The sequence below is a fragment of the Pectinophora gossypiella genome, chromosome 25 (genome assembly GCF_024362695.1).
Source record: "Pectinophora gossypiella chromosome 25, ilPecGoss1.1, whole genome shotgun sequence".
Taxonomy (NCBI): Eukaryota; Metazoa; Arthropoda; class Insecta; order Lepidoptera; family Gelechiidae; genus Pectinophora; species Pectinophora gossypiella.
This window is the reverse complement of record NC_065428.1, coordinates 7,325,277-7,343,225: the sequence shown is the minus strand read 5'-3', so window position 1 is coordinate 7,343,225 and position 17,949 is coordinate 7,325,277. Positions and strand designations below refer to the sequence as shown.

General features: G+C 38.7%; 1 protein-coding gene across 1 annotated transcript; it reads right to left on the bottom strand.

Moving 5' to 3' along the window:
* Nucleotides 1-205: 205 nt before the first annotated feature.
* LOC126378210 (cofilin/actin-depolymerizing factor homolog) lies at nucleotides 206-17,488 on the bottom strand. Its single transcript, XM_050026430.1, has 4 exons — nucleotides 17,305-17,488; nucleotides 3,373-3,563; nucleotides 2,178-2,309; nucleotides 206-1,178 (listed from the first exon to the last, which is right to left on the bottom strand). Exons 1-4 carry the CDS (start codon nucleotides 17,305-17,307, stop codon nucleotides 1,058-1,060), a joined length of 447 nt encoding a protein of 148 aa, XP_049882387.1. The 5' UTR covers nucleotides 17,308-17,488; the 3' UTR covers nucleotides 206-1,057.
* Between the last annotated feature and the right edge of the window lie 461 nt (nucleotides 17,489-17,949).

Sequence of the window (17,949 nt, the reverse complement as noted above, 5' to 3'; positions counted from 1 at the left end):
AATTGAACTGTAAGTCTCACTAAATGTCAAATATATTAGTGCGACAGAGTCCTAAAGTGGGCACATTACATTGCTCATGACTGTACTTCTGACAAATGGGGTTGTAGTCGTGAGCTTATTGTTGCTAGGACCTAGTTGTCATGTGTTTCTTTGTGTGTGTGTGTAAATGTGAGGTGTTTCGTGCATTTAAATGAAACAACTAATCTTCACTTATATCGAGTGTATTTCTGGATAAATTTGGTTACAAAATACTCATTCAATCGCCCGCCAGTTTGATTCGTGTCAAGCAATGAGCGATTACAAACCAAAACCTCCGACGACCGTATAAAACCGTACATTCCTTATTTTACAATCTAAATAGTATAAAAAGCCGACCGGCGTACGCTATAATGCATCAACGCACATACAGACAAAACCAGTGCCACTTTGGTATCAACGTGTCTAGGTGTTCGCAGACAGTTTTGTCCTACGTGTCGTACGTAACCTGTATTTAAAAATGAAAACGCCTACGCGTCAGAATTTGAGCTTAACTCTTTATAGGAAAAAAATATAATAATTACATTTAAATTACATAATCCCTTATTAGCTTAGAGTCGGCCGATATACAGTTAGCTATCTGTACACAGTAGACCTTAAGGACCGCTCCGAAAAACTGCATAAGAAAGCTTTAAGGACTGATGAAATTAATATGAAAAGAACCCATGCGATTGTGTGAGCGCCGTGCCGCAATACTGACTGCTGGAATGAACCGCACCCACCAGTGGGTTGACACGTACATCCAGTATGACATACCAAACATATACATTGATTTACTAACCACTAGTCCTATCTTACAGCAGCGGATTTGAAAGCTTTAAATAGTTCTACAGTTCGAGTATAAAAACTACTAGTGGATACGATTCCCTCCTAAACGCACGTTGGCCCAACATAGTCGAACGGAGACCATTTGATTTGTAAATGCATGGTAACGTTTAGGCCATGGGGAGGATGGTGCTGGCGCGTGTTGGGCGAGGTTGGGCCAACGTTGGCGCGGCGCCGTCGGTCGTACAAATGCGGTTTACTGGCGGTCCGTGGCGCGCAGTTTCTCTTCGACGGCCTCCTGGGAAGCCTCGGAGAGGTCGGTCGCTTGGATGTACTTCTGTACACCGACCAGGGACTTCTTCAGCGCGTCGAAAGAGCTGCGACAAAAGATGAAATTTTTCAATTTAGTTATTTAGGTTCAGCCAGTAATGTCTTAACCAAATGAAAATTAATCGACCCTAGTGGGTCGATAGCGTTAAGCGCTGATTGGGGGACGTCGTCGATAACGCCGGCGGGGTCGGTATCGGGGTCCTGAAGTGTTAGGTGCCGCGAGCTGATTGGCTGCCTCTATGGCTAGGGTTCTTTGGTCCTATCTGCCTAAAGGCTAGGTTATTTGCTTCTTTTTACTGCGGGGCACATCACATTTCTATATATTATGTTTGCATTGCTAGTGACACATACATAAGTATCAAAGCGATTACATCGATAAAACCAAACTCAAGTTTATCGCGAATTATCTTTTCGATTAGATTGTCATATTCACGGTATTGTGGCCTTGTTTGCAGAACATGCTTATAATTATAATGATAACTGAATCAATAACATAGGCAGTATAGCATCATGCCTGTATCCACAAAGGGGTAGGCAGAGGTGTATAGTATATTACACCCACTCCTCGCCAGCTAACAATCTTCTATCGTGTGGGTTGTGTGGTGGATTACCAACCTCATCAACCCTGGTGATATTGAGCCGCCAAAGGCACCTGACACCAGGGTTGAAGATTGGTAGCTGGCGAGGAGTGTATGTAAGGTGCCACTATCACCCCTCTCATCATTAATTTAAGAGCCACGCTCTTGTCAGTGTAGCATGCTCCATTCTTGTCTAACAAAGGCCAATTCTTTGACTTCTTTATAAGACTCAACATTTGCCTAAGTTCGATACCCCGCTAGTCACAAGTTGATAGTGTGACTAGGGATCGACGATTCATTTGAGTCATGTTGGAAGTTGTATATATGCGTCTCGCTGTGTAAACTTCGATATCGCGTTTCAGGACTGCTTCAAGACTGCATTATTGAATGTGGCGCCATCTCTTGCATGTGGGCGGAACTAGCTGGCCAACTAGTTTGGTAAGCCCTGTATACAAATACTATCCTCACCTGGAGTACAACATCTTCTTCTTGACTTTGGCGGTGTCAGGGCACCACGACATGAGGAACAGCTTCTGTTTCTTGCTGGCCTCCGACGTGCCCTGGCACTGGTGCGTGTATTCGAAGTCGAACAAACCATATCTGCAACGTTGCAAACCATTATTTGTGTTATCTCTGCTAAGTAGAGCATATAACATAATAGCTCACGGCTATATCCTAATTGGGGTAGTCTTCTTCTTCTTATCGTGTGGGTTGTGAGGTAGAATACCAACCTCATCAACCCTGGTGTCAGGGTTATAATTGAGCCGCCAAAGGCCCCTGACATGGCTCATGTAACGACTACTTACTTACATCGTAAATAGTTACCGGGACCAACGGCTTAACGTGCCTTCCGGCGTGGATCATCTTACTTTCAGACAGGTGATCAGCATGTAATGTCCTAACCAAACTAGGGATCACAAAGTGATTTTTGTGATATGCCCCCACCGGGATTCGAACCCGGGGCCTCCGGATTGTGAGTCCAACGCTCAACCACTGGACCACAGAGGCCGTTAAATTGGGGTAGTCAGAGGTACATTTAAGTACCTAAGGATGAACTAAGTACCTACACCTCACCGAGCTTTCTGTTAGACCAACGTCACATCCCGAACACTTCATGCAAAACACCTCGTTTTACAGACACTACACGTCGTACACGCGCATCTGTGTGTGTGACGTCTGACGCCCATACGATTGAAGACTAAAGTAAGACTGAGGGGGGACACTGGTGGGGAGCGGAAAGTTGGCGTTCTATAAGTAGTATTCCTTATTCTATGCCAACGTGATAAGTGGTGAGCCGTATCGCCGTTTATAATTGGTCGAGCAAAACTGTTAGTGAAAATTACACTTTAAAAGAACAACTTATTGGTGTTAGTCCAGTACCGGGGTTCGAACCACCGTTCCCCGATAGAGAAGCAGGCCGGTGTGCCACAGGAGCAGAGTGACATTTAATAATCACGTAAAAGTCGTCAATTAGTGATTATATCAGCTTCAACATGATGGACTGTCTATTATTATGGGAGATTCTCTAGTGACCCTTCATGGCCAGGAGAAGCCGGGGCGGGTCTGTAATAGCTGGGACAACGAGCGAGAGAGAATACACTGTGCTGTGCCTTTCCTAGATGTCGCGGCAGTCGGCTGAATGTAAACGAGTCATGTCACGAACCTGCACTCGCCGGTGCCTCCCTTCTGCAGGTCTTCGAGGAACGCGTCGTACTCGGCGTTGCGCTCGCCGACCGTCTCCACGTCGATTTGTTTCTCGTCCCTGATGTAGAAGACCACGTAGCGGTGCTTCTTGTCCTTCTTTATCTCTTCGTACGTCGTTTTGCACGCATCAGATACTGTCACGCCTGACGCCTGGAACGAGGGATGGTTTCGTTAATAAATATGGCGGAAGGAGCCTATATAGAAAGAAAGAAAGAAAGAAAGAAAAAATATTTATTCGACATACTTATTGTTTTCACATATTAAAACAAAATAATACAATTATGAATGTATGCCGAAACGGTTCCATCTTAGCGTAATGCCATAGGCTAGACTATGACGCTGATTTTCAGTTGGAATTGGTAAGATAATCAGGTAACACATTAAACAAAACATGGACACGAAGTCTAAGCCCATTTTGAAATCTCTAATTAAGTATATTTTAAGTCCCTCTATTGGGCACAGGCCTCAATCAACAGGAGGTATGGAGCATACTCCACCACGCTGCTGCTTCTATGCGGGTTGGCCTAACCTAACCTAGTGTTTTTTTACGGTTGATAGCCGGGACTAATGGCTTAACGTGCCCTTCGAAGCACGGAACCATTTTATTTTTTTCGGACAATCAGGTGATACGTTACAACACTGCATATCTATCTGCTTATTAGCCGGTTTTCCTCCCTAACCGATGTAATGCTCGGATCTGTAACATTACGTGCGAATGTTCGCGGTAAGGGAGTACCTTAAGATAAATGAATAGCTCATTGGTGGAAGTCCGGGGTAAACATTTACGTCAAAAAAAAGGTTTGTAAACGGCGCAGAAGTTCTTGTCAGTGGCTGTCTTCAAATATCAAGTGGGTCATGTCCAGCCGACAGCGGTGCCAAGTCGAAGAGCGTTTGTACAATATTCAACCAGTGTTAAAACATATATATTGGACCACTAACTATTATCGTTGGGATGATCATCATACTATAAGAATAAAGACTAACTAGCTCGGAAGGCACGTAAAGCCGTTGGTCCCGGTTACTACTTACTGATGTAAGTAAGTAGTCGTTACATGAGCCATGTCAGGGGCCTTTGGTGGCTCAATAGTAACCCTGACACTAGGGTTGATGAGGTTGGTACTCCACCTCACAACCCACACGAGAGAAGAAGATAGCAAGATGAACAACCACACCTCACCTCTGGGTACATTATGTAAATGTGCGCAAGCCGCTAAGTAAAGGGGAGACTGTCAGCGTACGCTCGGACTGTTTCGTTCGCTCGTTAGAATGAGATTTTTGTAGTGTTCTGGCTGTGATCAATGCCCATATGGTTCACCATTATCAGAAAGCAGAAACACTTGTTAAAGGTCAATGTAACATTTTTGAATTTACGTCATTTCGCAAGGTGTTATGGCTGAGGAGAAGAAATGACAGGAAACTGCAACAGCAACACATCTTTTAAATCAATGAGGGTACATTACAAGTTATTTAATAACAGAGGAACACATTCAATACCAGACATTTTTATCATTTAGGTAATCATTAATCTTATAATAAGCTTTTTTACATAAAGTAAGCTTTACGCGAGTTTTAAATTTATTTTCTGACAAAAAATATTTCTTATTAATATCCATCTTAGGACTTCGTATGTAAAAGGCTGCAAGTTCGGTGTACTGAATGCTTGGTTGTTGTTAAAACTGGAAGCTTTGAAAAGTATATGTTGTAAAATGTGTGTAATAAAAAACAGGTTTCCTTGCTTGTAATGACAGTATAAAAAACACTTTGAATTGGCCCCCAAACTTGCATGGGGGTTTATTATCACACATATACGTCGATTAAAAGAGCTTCCATTCTTTCTACCTTTATGATCGTATGTGTGAGTGCGTGAGTTGTTATACTGTGTGTATATATTTCGAGTCTCGTCTAAAACGATGTAACAACACATTTAGCCTACAGCTGGCGTCGCGTCTCAAGTATTTTCGAGGCCGCTGCATTTTAGCTATCTTGTTTATTTACGAGTACCTATTAAACTCGTCAAAACGTTCAGTTTTTAAAAACAAATACTTGCGAGAATCCTCAATGTCTTTACGCCACAAATGTCTACTATAGCCTTATCTTCTTCTTCTATCATGTGGGATGTGCTGTGAGGTGGAGTACCGACCTCATCAACCCTAGTGTCAGGGTTACTATTGAGCCGCCAAAGGCCCCTGACATGGCTCATGTAACGACTACTTACTTACATTCAGTAAGTAGTAACCGGGACCAACGGCTTAACGTGCCTTCCATCATAATCCCGGTGGGGACAAATCGCGAAAATCACTTTGTGATCCCTAGTTTGGTTAGGACATTACAGGCTGATCACCTGATTGTCCAAAAGTAAGATGATCCGTGCTTCGGAAAGCACGTTAAGCCGTTGGTCCCGGTTATTACTTACTCATGTAAGTACGTAGTCGTTATAAGAGTCATGTCAAGGGCCTATGGCGGCTCAGTAATAACCCTGATACTAGGGATAATGGGGATGGTAATCCACTTCACAATCCCCACTATAGAAGAAGTGGAATCTCGTGGTTTATGCTCAACCCCAACGGGAAATAGACGCGAGTTTATGTATTTTGACTTTTCAAGTCGTTAGATGACCTATAGACTGTGCTTCACCTTATCAAATCGATAGATTTGTCGAGAACATTTCACGTGGCATTTCGCCATAGCAATCCATTTCAAATCATCTAAACAAAATCGGTAACCGGAAATAATATCTAACCATCTGTATATAGGGTGGAGGTTAGACTGCTCCGGCTGAGAATGTCAGAGTGACTCAGCAAGAATGCGTTCTTATCGAGAATGCCAGTCGTGAGGCTGCAATCGAAAGTGAGGCATTGCTAATCATTTCTTTGTCTGGCTTTCAGTGAAGATTCTTAAGCTACACTTCATGTTGTCTTAAACGTTGTACCGGGTGAGAGCCTTCAGCGCTCCCCATTTGTCCGGCCAAGTAGTTAACGCCATCTGTGGCAAATCTACAATAAGTCACGTCAAAAAAAAAAAAAACACCATACCAGCTTGATCTAATCAATGGACGTTTACTTCAGCATACGTCAATCATGTCAATGCCATTTGCCAGATCGAATGCGTTTGTAGTAGTCAACATCATCGTATAGGTAATTATCGCCACACCCTTTTATCGCACGTTAAATCAATAGTACAACTAGGATGTGCCGTTCCCTAGAATATTCCCTCTTTGGAAACGTTATTAACTAACCTTTAGGCAGATAAAAGAGTATAAGAAAGAACATTAAGGACACAAACTAGAATCTCAAATGTAGGCGGCCGTACTGTTGAGTGTTCCTAAATATTGTCAGTCTCCATAGTGGTGCTAATTCCTGCACACGCCATCTAATTTTAAGTTATACCTGTCATTTTCTTATCCGCCGAAAAGGAAAAGGACGGATAATCGACAAGCATAAAACTTATGGAACACACGTCAGTTTTAAGCACAAATCTAAAACAACCCTTTAAATTTTTTACATTGGCCGATAACCCGACAGAATTCAGTTGACAGCACACGTCAACCGGTTTGCATACCAGCGTGATACTTTTTTGATTCGCCCGGGTTATTCTTTAATTTACTCATTCTTCCTAAAATTAAGAGCTGTCAAACATCCGTCCCTTTCCTTTTCAGCGAATAAGAAAATGACAAGTATTACTTAAAATAAAATTAGATGGCGTCTGCAGGAATTAGCACCACTGTCTAGCTAAAATTCGTTATAAATTGCTATAAAATGTGGATCAACGTGTAGTGTATCACGTCTGGAGGATGAGTTATGAAAAAGAAAAGCCATCGGATGAAAGGCAGTTTTGATTACAAAATTATAGCAGCTATCACATCTGCGTGAAGTGATGATGTAAAAGTAAATTATGACTGGGTTCTCGAGAATGCGAATTTTGACTTTTCGGTTTGAAATAGCGAGGATTATAAACGTCATTGGTAAAGGCAGTAAATACACACTTAACTCTTTGGTGAATACTGGACTGTTAGGTACGTTATTACGTTTCTTTTGTTGGCCCACGCCAAAAGTGACGAAAGAATCACAAGCGCCATATTTATGCTAAGTTCTTGATCGCGTTAAGTTCTAGCTCGACCATCACAGCTGACCATCTATCACGTTGGTCTAACAGAAAACTCGGTGAGGTGTGGGTATTTAGTTTATCTTGCTATGGATGTACCTGCGACTACCCCTATTGGGATATAGTCGTGATATAGGTAATTATGTTTATGTATTATGCCAAATACATACATGTCAAATGCTTGCTTATCATACATAAAAAAACGTCAACACAGATACAAACTCATTCAAATTCCATGTGTTTATCGTCATCAGATCATGCAAGTAACACTAACGAAACTGGCTGACCATTTAAGACTTTCATTGAGCCAAATCGTTCGACTGGCAGACTCGGTAATCGGGTAGCAAGATCAATAACCGCCGCTCTCCTAGGGGCATATGTACGTACACATGTGCACACCTCTATAATTAGCACCTACGGCCAATGTCTCGCGCTATTTCTGGTACGCGCGGGAGATACGTTTTTCTGGCTCTTCAAGTCTTCACTGGTACGTTTCCAAGGTGTTTTCTATTGGTTTATACTTTAGTTTTCGACGAGTTTTGTGTTAACGCTAGTGCTGTCGCCAGATACCTACTATAGATATTACATTGTTGTCTCGTGTAAATCTGCGTTCCGACAGTTTAAGGGTTAATGGTTTTGTGAATTTGTTTCATGTAAGATTTGAGACACAGAAAAAACATCTTGAGGAATATATTCTCATTTTATTAAATGATTTTACGATGGATTTATTTTATTATAACATAAGCGATGGATTGATAGATATGTATTTCGAAATGTGATATCGGACATAGGTGGAATGCAACACTAAATGTGTAGGTATTTCTTGCAAGTCACATTCGACCTGCATATTTTATGAGGTTATCAAAATAGCTTTATGAAACCAATTATAATAACACTAGAAATATCGCATTACGCCTATTAAAAATTTGGTTAGGTCCGAGAGTGGTAAAAACTTGATATTTTTCTCATAAATCCTGGAAACCACGTGATATTAACACTTTCAAGGACAGAACGTCTAATGACGTCCCGATTCCAAGTTGTCATACTCTCACACTACCTATTATGAACCATCAATGACCCATTTTTTGGTCTCTGTCCGTGAAGGGGTCAATTATCTATAATTGAAACATGAATTCAGACTCTTAAAGGCGAATTCAGTGGTTTAGAGCCAGAGCAGACATTCGAACCCGTGACCATGCGATGAAGTCACGCGTTCTCTGAACACGGCTATCACGGATTTTTTTTTTGTACAACTAAAACAAAGCATAAAATTCGACAATCCTTTCTTAAATATGGCGGACGACATTTATCTATTCACCGTTGCGTAATAAGTATGAAATAAACAGTCAATTAAGAATCAGATTTTATCTCGATTAGACCGAATAACTGTGGCACTGAATGTGGACTATCGGAAAAGATCTTAAAACGTTAACTGCCTGGGGAGAATTTACGACGCGAAGGCAGTAGATCAAACTTGGCAGGGATACTGGTAATAAAACACCTACTTTATTTGCTCTCGAGCGACGGATGGAGATATTATACATGATTACAATGACATCAGGACAGAGATATAGTCCATCGCCTAGCGCGAAAGAAACAGATACTCTCTCTCGCACTAACGATAATTACCTTAGTAAGATAGAGCCGAGAGATATCTCACCCTAATCATGCTGCGTTACGAGTAAAAGGGGTATAATTCCTTGAGTTTCGATTAGATTGCATTTGCCAGCTGATTCAGAAAAAAAATCGTGTCCGGATGTCTTTGACTGCAGATTTTCAAATTGCTGACTTACCAATAACGCCGCAGGTTTATTCTATTTTATTGTACTTTATTATATTTAATAATAATTGTACTTAGTAGTTTCAGTTACATCGTGCAATAAAGTGTTATTGTATCGAAATGGCTTCTACATTTTCATGCAATAAAGTATTTTACTGCGTATAAACTACAATTATACATCTGACGGACGCTAATTTTATTAATGACGGGGTCTTTCCAAAAGCTCTTTGTTGATGGAATCACGTGTTACAGCATCACAGACGACTGTAATAGCACATTGGAATAGCGTCTCATGACGTACGCTACTCCTACGCATTGGAAACTTGGATGCTGTAGCCTTGTTTTGATAAACGATTGCTGGTTGTGCGTGTCAGGGAAACGGCTGAAATTGAACTTGTTGTCAAGAGGCAATTGAAGGTTTTGGATCAAGGGTGTTGTGAATGTATAATGAATCCAGTACTTGTATTCTGCTACAAGGTCATTATGAATAACTAAAGACTCCGGCACACCATAACGTCACCTTATAGTGAAAGAAGACAACATAGGCGTCTTTAGGTAACAAAACCACGTAATAGACAAGCTGGTATTTAATCCAGAAAAAAAAAATGTGGTCTGAATTTTTACTCGAAATTAAATTTATAAATAATAAATTTCATTTCGAGTAAAAATTCAGCCCTTGAATACAAGGTTTTGTTTATGAAAATCACATTATCTAAATATGATTTTTCAAAAAGGCGCTTATGTAATTTTAACTATAGAGGGGACGATAAGCAGATCAGATTAGAAGCAACGCAGTTTGACTGCAGGCCTGTGCGATGGCAGCGCAGTTCAGTGAGGGTCATGGATTTACACGAAAAAGCCATCGAATTATTTTTCAAGGACAAATATTACAGAAACACTTTGTGGTAGAGTATTGCCACGTTGTGCGTTGTGGTAGAGTATTGACGTAGGTATTAAATATGACAACTGAATGAGGTTGTAACGCGGACCCGAATTGAAACTGCGTCCGCGCTGCTTCCGGACTGCGTTTGGTGTAAGCTTTTATGTACTTGAGGGTAAATGTCGCGGTTGCGTTTCGACCGGTGGTGGGTAATTTATAATGAATAAATGAACAACTTACTAGCGCATTTGTTGGCTACTCCGTTATATTCCAGACACATACAAGCTATAACAGCTTTAAGTCCGAAAGAGAGAATTTAACAACAACGATGTGTGTGAGGATGACGAAGACTTTGCTGCGACAATATAAGCAACTGGGGGGTTAAAAAGGCCACATTCAAGCAATTCATCTAAAAAAGCAATATTACATTTGCGCATATAAAAGTAAGCGCGCAAAGCAAACAAATGTCAAATTGCAATATTGCTTTAGATGAACTGCTTGGATGTGGCTTTTTTAACCCCCCTTGACCGGCGATTGAATGCGGATAACGCCGCTATTACACTGCAGGGGGGTTCCTAGGGCCCTTTTCCCTTAAGTTAGGTTTAGGGTGGCGTAATGAAATGCACATCGAAAGGCAAGCATTGATATATGTCTAGCTACAGGAAGAGTTAGTATCTTTTCCCCCTAAGATTGAAAGTAGTAGAACCATTTTCCTATGTATAATATAATTACCAAATAATTTGGCGGAAAGATCAGATAATGTTTAGACGAGCTATTTCTGTTTTTCCGAACATGACGTCGTCATCCAGAATCGACGCCAAAGCGTGTCCCAAGAACAATGTTTCCTCATGGGAATAATTAATTACACAACATGATGAAAATCTTTTTCAGCGTTAACAAAGAAATGTACTAATATTTAAAATATCCGAAAACATTAAACAATTTAAGTATTTTTTATAAGGCGCATGACTGAAACGTAAATTATTTGGAAGTGTTGAGAAACGAGCAGTTGTATAATCAGTCCAGAATTCGTCCTGCTAACTACCATGCGCTTAAATAAACGTAATATTTGTATGTCTTGAGAATTGAGCTCTTATAATCAATATATATATTATATCACATTGGACAGGAATTTAACTGCTTAAAAAATAGTATAATTCATTTTACACGACCAGGCATTTCTCATACGAACATTCCGAAGCAGATGCTTCAAATAATGAATCACTGAACCGGAAAAGTTACTTCATACATAAAATCTCAATTTAGAAATGATCAAAACTCAAGTCCGTGATTAAATTATAAAAAAGATGGTTTTTCTTTGGGAGTCTTTGTAGTATTTTGCTCATTTTTATAATCCTGCGGTTGTTAAGAGAAGTATACAAATAATACGAAAGCATTTTGTCGCCTTGAGAAATTGGCGTAAGCGCTTTTTTTAAAATCAGTCTGATGTCATTTTCGTCAACAAAACCTCTATTTTTTTACATTAATTTCAATCCGGGTAAAGATCAATGTCTATTGCGAGGATTTCTTTACAAAAATCACATTTGAATGTGATTTTCCAAAAGGCGCTTGCGAGGATTTCACTATAAGCTGAAGATTTATAAAAAAATTACGAGAAAGACAGAAATTAACGGTATTTTTTTTAAAAAAAAGGGGTTACTTGTTTTTGTTTAGTTTTCAGAAGAAGTAAGCACCTATTAAAGTCTAAAAAGGATCATGAAGTACGGGTGTTAATGTTAACCATATCAATAAAACGTACCAACTTGGTTGGAACTTTAAACGCTGCATTCGCTTCGCACGACAGGTTTTTGTCAATAAAACGAATCTATTAGTGAAATTAATTACCTACTTGGAATATTCAGTATGGTCTGATATCGAAATTTTATGCAAAGGGGACGCGACCTTATCGGTATCGATCCCAAAGACGACGGGAGAAATTTCACAAATTGATTTTTAATAAGTTGAGGTAGCTGGTGGAGTTTTAATGTGCACACCTGCGGCAACAATTATGATGAATATTAAATGCGTTTTTGTACCGTGTGGTAAAGCCATGGAAAAAAATGTATGTATTACGATTATGAACTTGCAGCCTGTTGTAACTTCAGATATGTTGCCTCCACCCTTATTCGGGATAAGTGTGTTTTTTATGCCGTCGCCTTTAGTGAAACTTTGCGAATTTGACCATATGCGACGAAAGGAAAACCACCTAAGCGCCTTTTTGAAAAATCACATGCGATTTTTGTTGTTAATAAACCTTACAATAGACACGCTTGTCAAAATCTGACTCTGCTTAGAATTTTATTCAACACGTCACAGTTGCGAAAACCAAATCGTTTCTGTGTTCATTGGGTAACATAGTTACATTTTGAATCGTCAATTTTGAAACTACTACGTATGTAGGTACGGTCACGAGCATTAATATGTATACACTTTGGCACCATGTCACATTATTTTTTTTGACAAATTGAACTGTAAGTCTCACTAAATGTCAAATATGTTAGTGCGACAGAGTCCTAAAGTGGGTACATTATATTGCTCATGACTGTACATCGTCTCACATCCGAGTCGATCTCTCATTATCATCAGATGAGTCATAACGTGAAGACAATCGTCACCTGGGGTGAGGTACGGGCGGGGGGAGCGACCGGTCTCATAGTAGCTATATATACCTAGCCGTTATATAGCTATAACGGTCAGTGTCTGACTTTAAAGATATCGTTATATAGGCGGATCTTGTGGGTTGTGAGGTGGATTACCAACCCCATCAACCCTGGTGTCAGGGTTACTATTGAGCCGCCAAAGGCCCCAGACATGACTCATGTAACGACTACGTACTTACATCAGTAAGTAGTAACCGGAATCAACGCACCGGGCTTAATGTCCTTCCGAAGCACGGATCGTCTTACTTTCGGCGGTAATAGTATTTTCAGAACGAGATTTTGTAATGTTGGAGTTTGTTGCAAAAACCGGGAACATTAGGTGGCCCAGCTGAAAGGAGTCCCTAATCGTACGTATACTGGCCGCTTTCCTTTTTCAAATTATTTCTTGAACTCTGGTGTTACCTGCCTAAAGGTTAGTTTTGCGACTTTTTACAGCCGGAAATGTTCCCCGAGTGATACATCCGGGCGTTACAACGCGCAGTTTATACAATACAAAAACACTTTATTGCACAAATAAACACAACACTAAAAACAATCTATAAGTAAGTATAAGTTTATCCCTCGTCATAGAATAAAGAATCGTACCTAATACGTGTAGAACGGTAACTCTTCGCTCCGTACAGTCATGAGCAATATCATGTGCCCAATTTAGAACCCTGTCGCACTATCATATTTGTCATTTAATGAGACTTACGGTTTAATTTGTCAAAAAAGTTAATGTGACATGGTTTCAAAGTGTATACATATTAGTATTCGTGACCGTACAATTGACATTAAACGTAAGCTCACGACTACATCCGAATTGGTGTAGTGACAGGTACATCTATCGCAAGATGAACTAAGTACCCACACGTCACCGAGCTTTCTGTTAGACCAATGTGATAGACGGTGAGCCGTATCGCCGTCTATAATGATCGAGCCAACTGTGTTAGTGAAAACTGCACTAAACACTACTGAAAAACTTTTATAATTATGATATGTTTTATTAGATTTAATAATGTGTTTAATTTACTTGTTTATACTATGTGTAAGGTACATTACGTGACCTCTTAACCTTATAATATCCGCGACCACGCAGGGTTGGCTGAACGACATCTCTTCTAGAGATAAGCCAACCTTTAAAATATAATTTATTTATGGAAAATTGAACCTACAATAACAGATTAGCATATGCAAATATATATGAAAAGTGTTAATGTATTTTGTAGCAAATAAAACCAGAGATATTCACCCTTTTGTTATGCATTTTCATTATTCGTTGTTACTTTTTGCCCTGTATAGACAGATTAGCAAATGCAAATAAAAGAAATGTGTTCATGTGTTTTATAGCAAGTCACAGATATTAAAAAATAACAATAAGGATACAATACATTCATATTAATACATAAATATATTAGAGTTTAGAATAACACTGTTATCAATGAAACAATGTGAACTTGGGGGTTAAATGCTGAATTAATCAGACATAGTCAATTGAAAACAAATTACCTATATGATAAATAATGATGAACTGTTTGATAATATGCACAAATATGTTTGGAAAACCCATAGTGTAGTCAGGCGAATTATTCATGTAGGTATATTGACACTTTATAGTGAAAGACTTTTTGAAAATTCACTTAATAGACAAACTTGTTTCAATCCAGGTAAAAATTATGGTCTCAATTTTTCGGATTGAAATTTTTTGAAAGAAATCGATATTTTGAAAATCAAAATCACATCAGAGTGATTTATCAAAAAGGCCCTTAGTTTGTTTTTTACTAAAGGCAAATATTTGTAATATATAGTATTTGTTTTTGATGCAATCAATAATATAATAATGCTTCATTTATGTAGCAAGGTGCTTATAATCTGTGAAGGTTGTGGTTATGCCTAGGTTCAAGGCAGTTATGTGATATAAACCGTATCTTTGTTTATTTATAGACATATACATAAACTCACGCCTATTTCCCACTGGAGTAAGCGGAGACTATGGAATTCTATTTGCTTCAATCTGGAGACACTTCTCTTGCTTGACATTCATCAATCGTTTTATACCTGCATGCCAGTACAGAGTAGATCTTACTAAACCGTTTTAAGGACATCTCCAATGCTTCGCTATTGTTTTGCTTTATTTAGATAAGATTTTTTTAAACGGTTTTATATTTAGCTCACCCCGTTTGTTTTATTATTTATTTATATTTTATTTTTCATTTATGAGTCTTCATGGCGTCTTTGATTGCAATACAGCTCACTACCTATCATTTTGGTCTAACAGAAAGCTTGGTACTTAGTTCATCTTCCGATTAATGTAACTGAATTGGGAATATAGGTGAGAACTTATGACAGTCTTTATTAATTAATAATTATAAATAATTGATAATTTATATAATAATTTTAATTATTGTTTGTTTAATTCATACAATGTTGTTCTATAAGTATTTCTCCATTGGAAATAAGACACTGTAAAATGTTATCTTTATATCTTTTATATATTTTTTATTACTTTTTTAAAATAACTATTTCATAATAAACTGGCATTGATTATAGTTTGCACCTGCAATCTTTAAATTTTTACATTTTCCTTTGCATTATGGTTGTCTGGAAGAAATCTCTTTAAGCGATAAGGCTGCCATTTGCCATGTATCTAGTTAAAGAGTCTTGTAATTATATTATTATTATAAATTATAATTATTATTTTTTTTTATTTTGGTGCAATAAAATATATTTGTATTGCATAGTTTCACAAGTATAAAATTATTTTCATATTTAAATGAAATCTTGACCAGTTCATACAAGTTTCATTTTCTAAGATTAATGTTCGTGCTAGTTTCTGAATATCTTAATTCTTATGCTCTGGAATAAATTATAGTAGACTAAACAGGTTCAACTTCAACGGTTTGGACTCTGTAACCGACTTGGCAAGATGTCAACCTTTAATACGGGTAATTTACGATAATTACTGTAACATGTAATCATCTGGAGTTACATGATGAACTAATTTAGGCAATAGGCTGTTAAGTTGTTCCTCAAAAAAGCTTTTTGGAGGTATGTAACCTAACCCGAATATGGTGCATACTCCACCACTCTGTTCTACTGTGGGTTGGTAGACTGGATAGTCAATAATTATAAAACTTCTCCAATCTACTAGGTGTAAAACAGCTGCTGTTTTACTGTTTAGAAAGTTAAAATACTATACATATGTATGACTTACCGATTAAATAAATATAATACTGTAATTCAGTCTGGCTGTATGATTCACAGGTAGCTACTTTCTCATTACATTTAATGAGTAATAAATTATTTAGTGAGTAGGTTTTAGGATCTTGATTGGATTAGATTACTTTCGTCTTTGCAATTATTGTGATAGGTACCTAGTAGGTATGTGTAATGTTAACATAATGATTATTAATTTATGATTGGACTACCAAAGTACAGTGTTTCAAATGTGGAAATAGGTTTTTTTAAATTTAGTCATTGGGTTAGGATAGAAATAAATGTGGTAGTGTGGTCATTATAAGTGATTATCCCCATGTAAAACTAAACTTGAACTACATAAAGTTATTCTGAGAGCAACTACCTACCTACCTACATACACTATTATGGCACTATGAATCATTTAGGAACTGAAGTAGCCAGCAACATGATTCATGACCATACAAGGATGAATAGCTAATTTTAACGATCAATAACTTCAACAAATAAGGAAATGTGTATCTTTACAGTTAAAAAGCAGTGTCTGACTCATTAAATGGCTGTTGAAACAATTCTGATAAGATTCTGCCTAAAATGTCATAACGGATTTGTAATTGGGTATAATGTCAACGTGATGACCTTGACTTAGCGGCTCGCGGGAGCAATACCCCGCCAGTCCCGGCTTTGCGGAGGCAGGACGCGCCCAAATTCAACTATAGCCTCTATTCACCCCGAAATAGACTCGAAATGGGTGACAGGCGGTGGCGCGACTGCTACTCCATATATGGTCAAACTCAATTGCGATTGCGCGACGGTGCAATCACTTGCGGTTCGATGCCCTCCGGTCCGCACGCCGACCGCCGCCGTCTCATCGCCCTGATAATGCCCCAAGAAAATGCAAAATTACGCACCCGCCACGTTATGTGGGCCACAAATTTTCGTGTACGACGTCAAAAAAGGCGTTGCAACCCAGTAACCTTTCCAACATACGTGAAATTCAACACCGACATACAGACCCGTCATTTCGCCGCATTCACTCGTCACAAGCCGACAATCGGACGGGGCGCTCGGGTAACGTTAAAAACACAACACGTGGCATAAAAATCACTGGACGGTAACAAGTATTTTTACGAAAAGGCGTGCGAACTCCCAATAGAGATGTGCGAATATGGCGGCACCGGTCACAGAACAGGGTTTTTACTTGCAATTGCGGCGTTTGAGTACAAATTGGGACACTCGCGTAATTGACAAACACAACGCGGTCGTGAAACACTGTAATTTATTTTCTTCACTTACCATTTTTTGATGTTAAACACGTAAAAATTTCACCACTCACTTCACCGACTCCACGACAGCGGGCGACCGGAACGACACTGCCGGAATGTTGGCTATACGTGTTTTCCAACAGCCAATCAGCGCATGTGTCAAAATGGTAATTGTGACTCACTACAGTATCTTTTTATGGAAATTATTTTATTTCAAAAATTATAAAAGTATTACGTTATACAAGTACGATTATTTTTTAAACTGGTTTTATTAAAATCAATAAAAGTCACTATAAAATCAAAATACAAATATTAATATTTGTATAAGTTAACAAAATTGACAAATGTCAAGCGAGACGTATACGAACTACGCCGATAACCAAAGCAATTTGTTTTATACTACACAAGAATCATATATTGTGATAAATATAAACGTCTTTAACGAGATAAGATAAAGGTACTGAGTGCTTTTCCCGTAGTGATATAACTAATTTTCATTTGAATACCGCTCGGAAAGTGACTCACTTTGATGACGACAATATTTTAACCAATCACAGAACCGTATTCATTTAATGTCCATATAAGGACAGAGGGAAACAGATTCAAAATCGCCAATACTGATTCAAACTTTGGCGCGTTTTGCTTTGGGTGTGTTGTAAATTTTGAAAGTACACGT

Excerpts from the sequence above, each read along its gene's own strand:
- LOC126378210 (XM_050026430.1), bottom strand. Across the intron at positions 2,310-3,372 it reads GGAGGCACCGGCGAGTGCAG|ATATGGTTTGTTCGACTTCG; the intron begins GTTCGTGACATG and ends GCAACGTTGCAG. Across the intron at positions 1,179-2,177 it reads AAGAAGATGTTGTACTCCAG|CTCTTTCGACGCGCTGAAGA; the intron begins GTGAGGATAGTA and ends CTTTTGTCGCAG.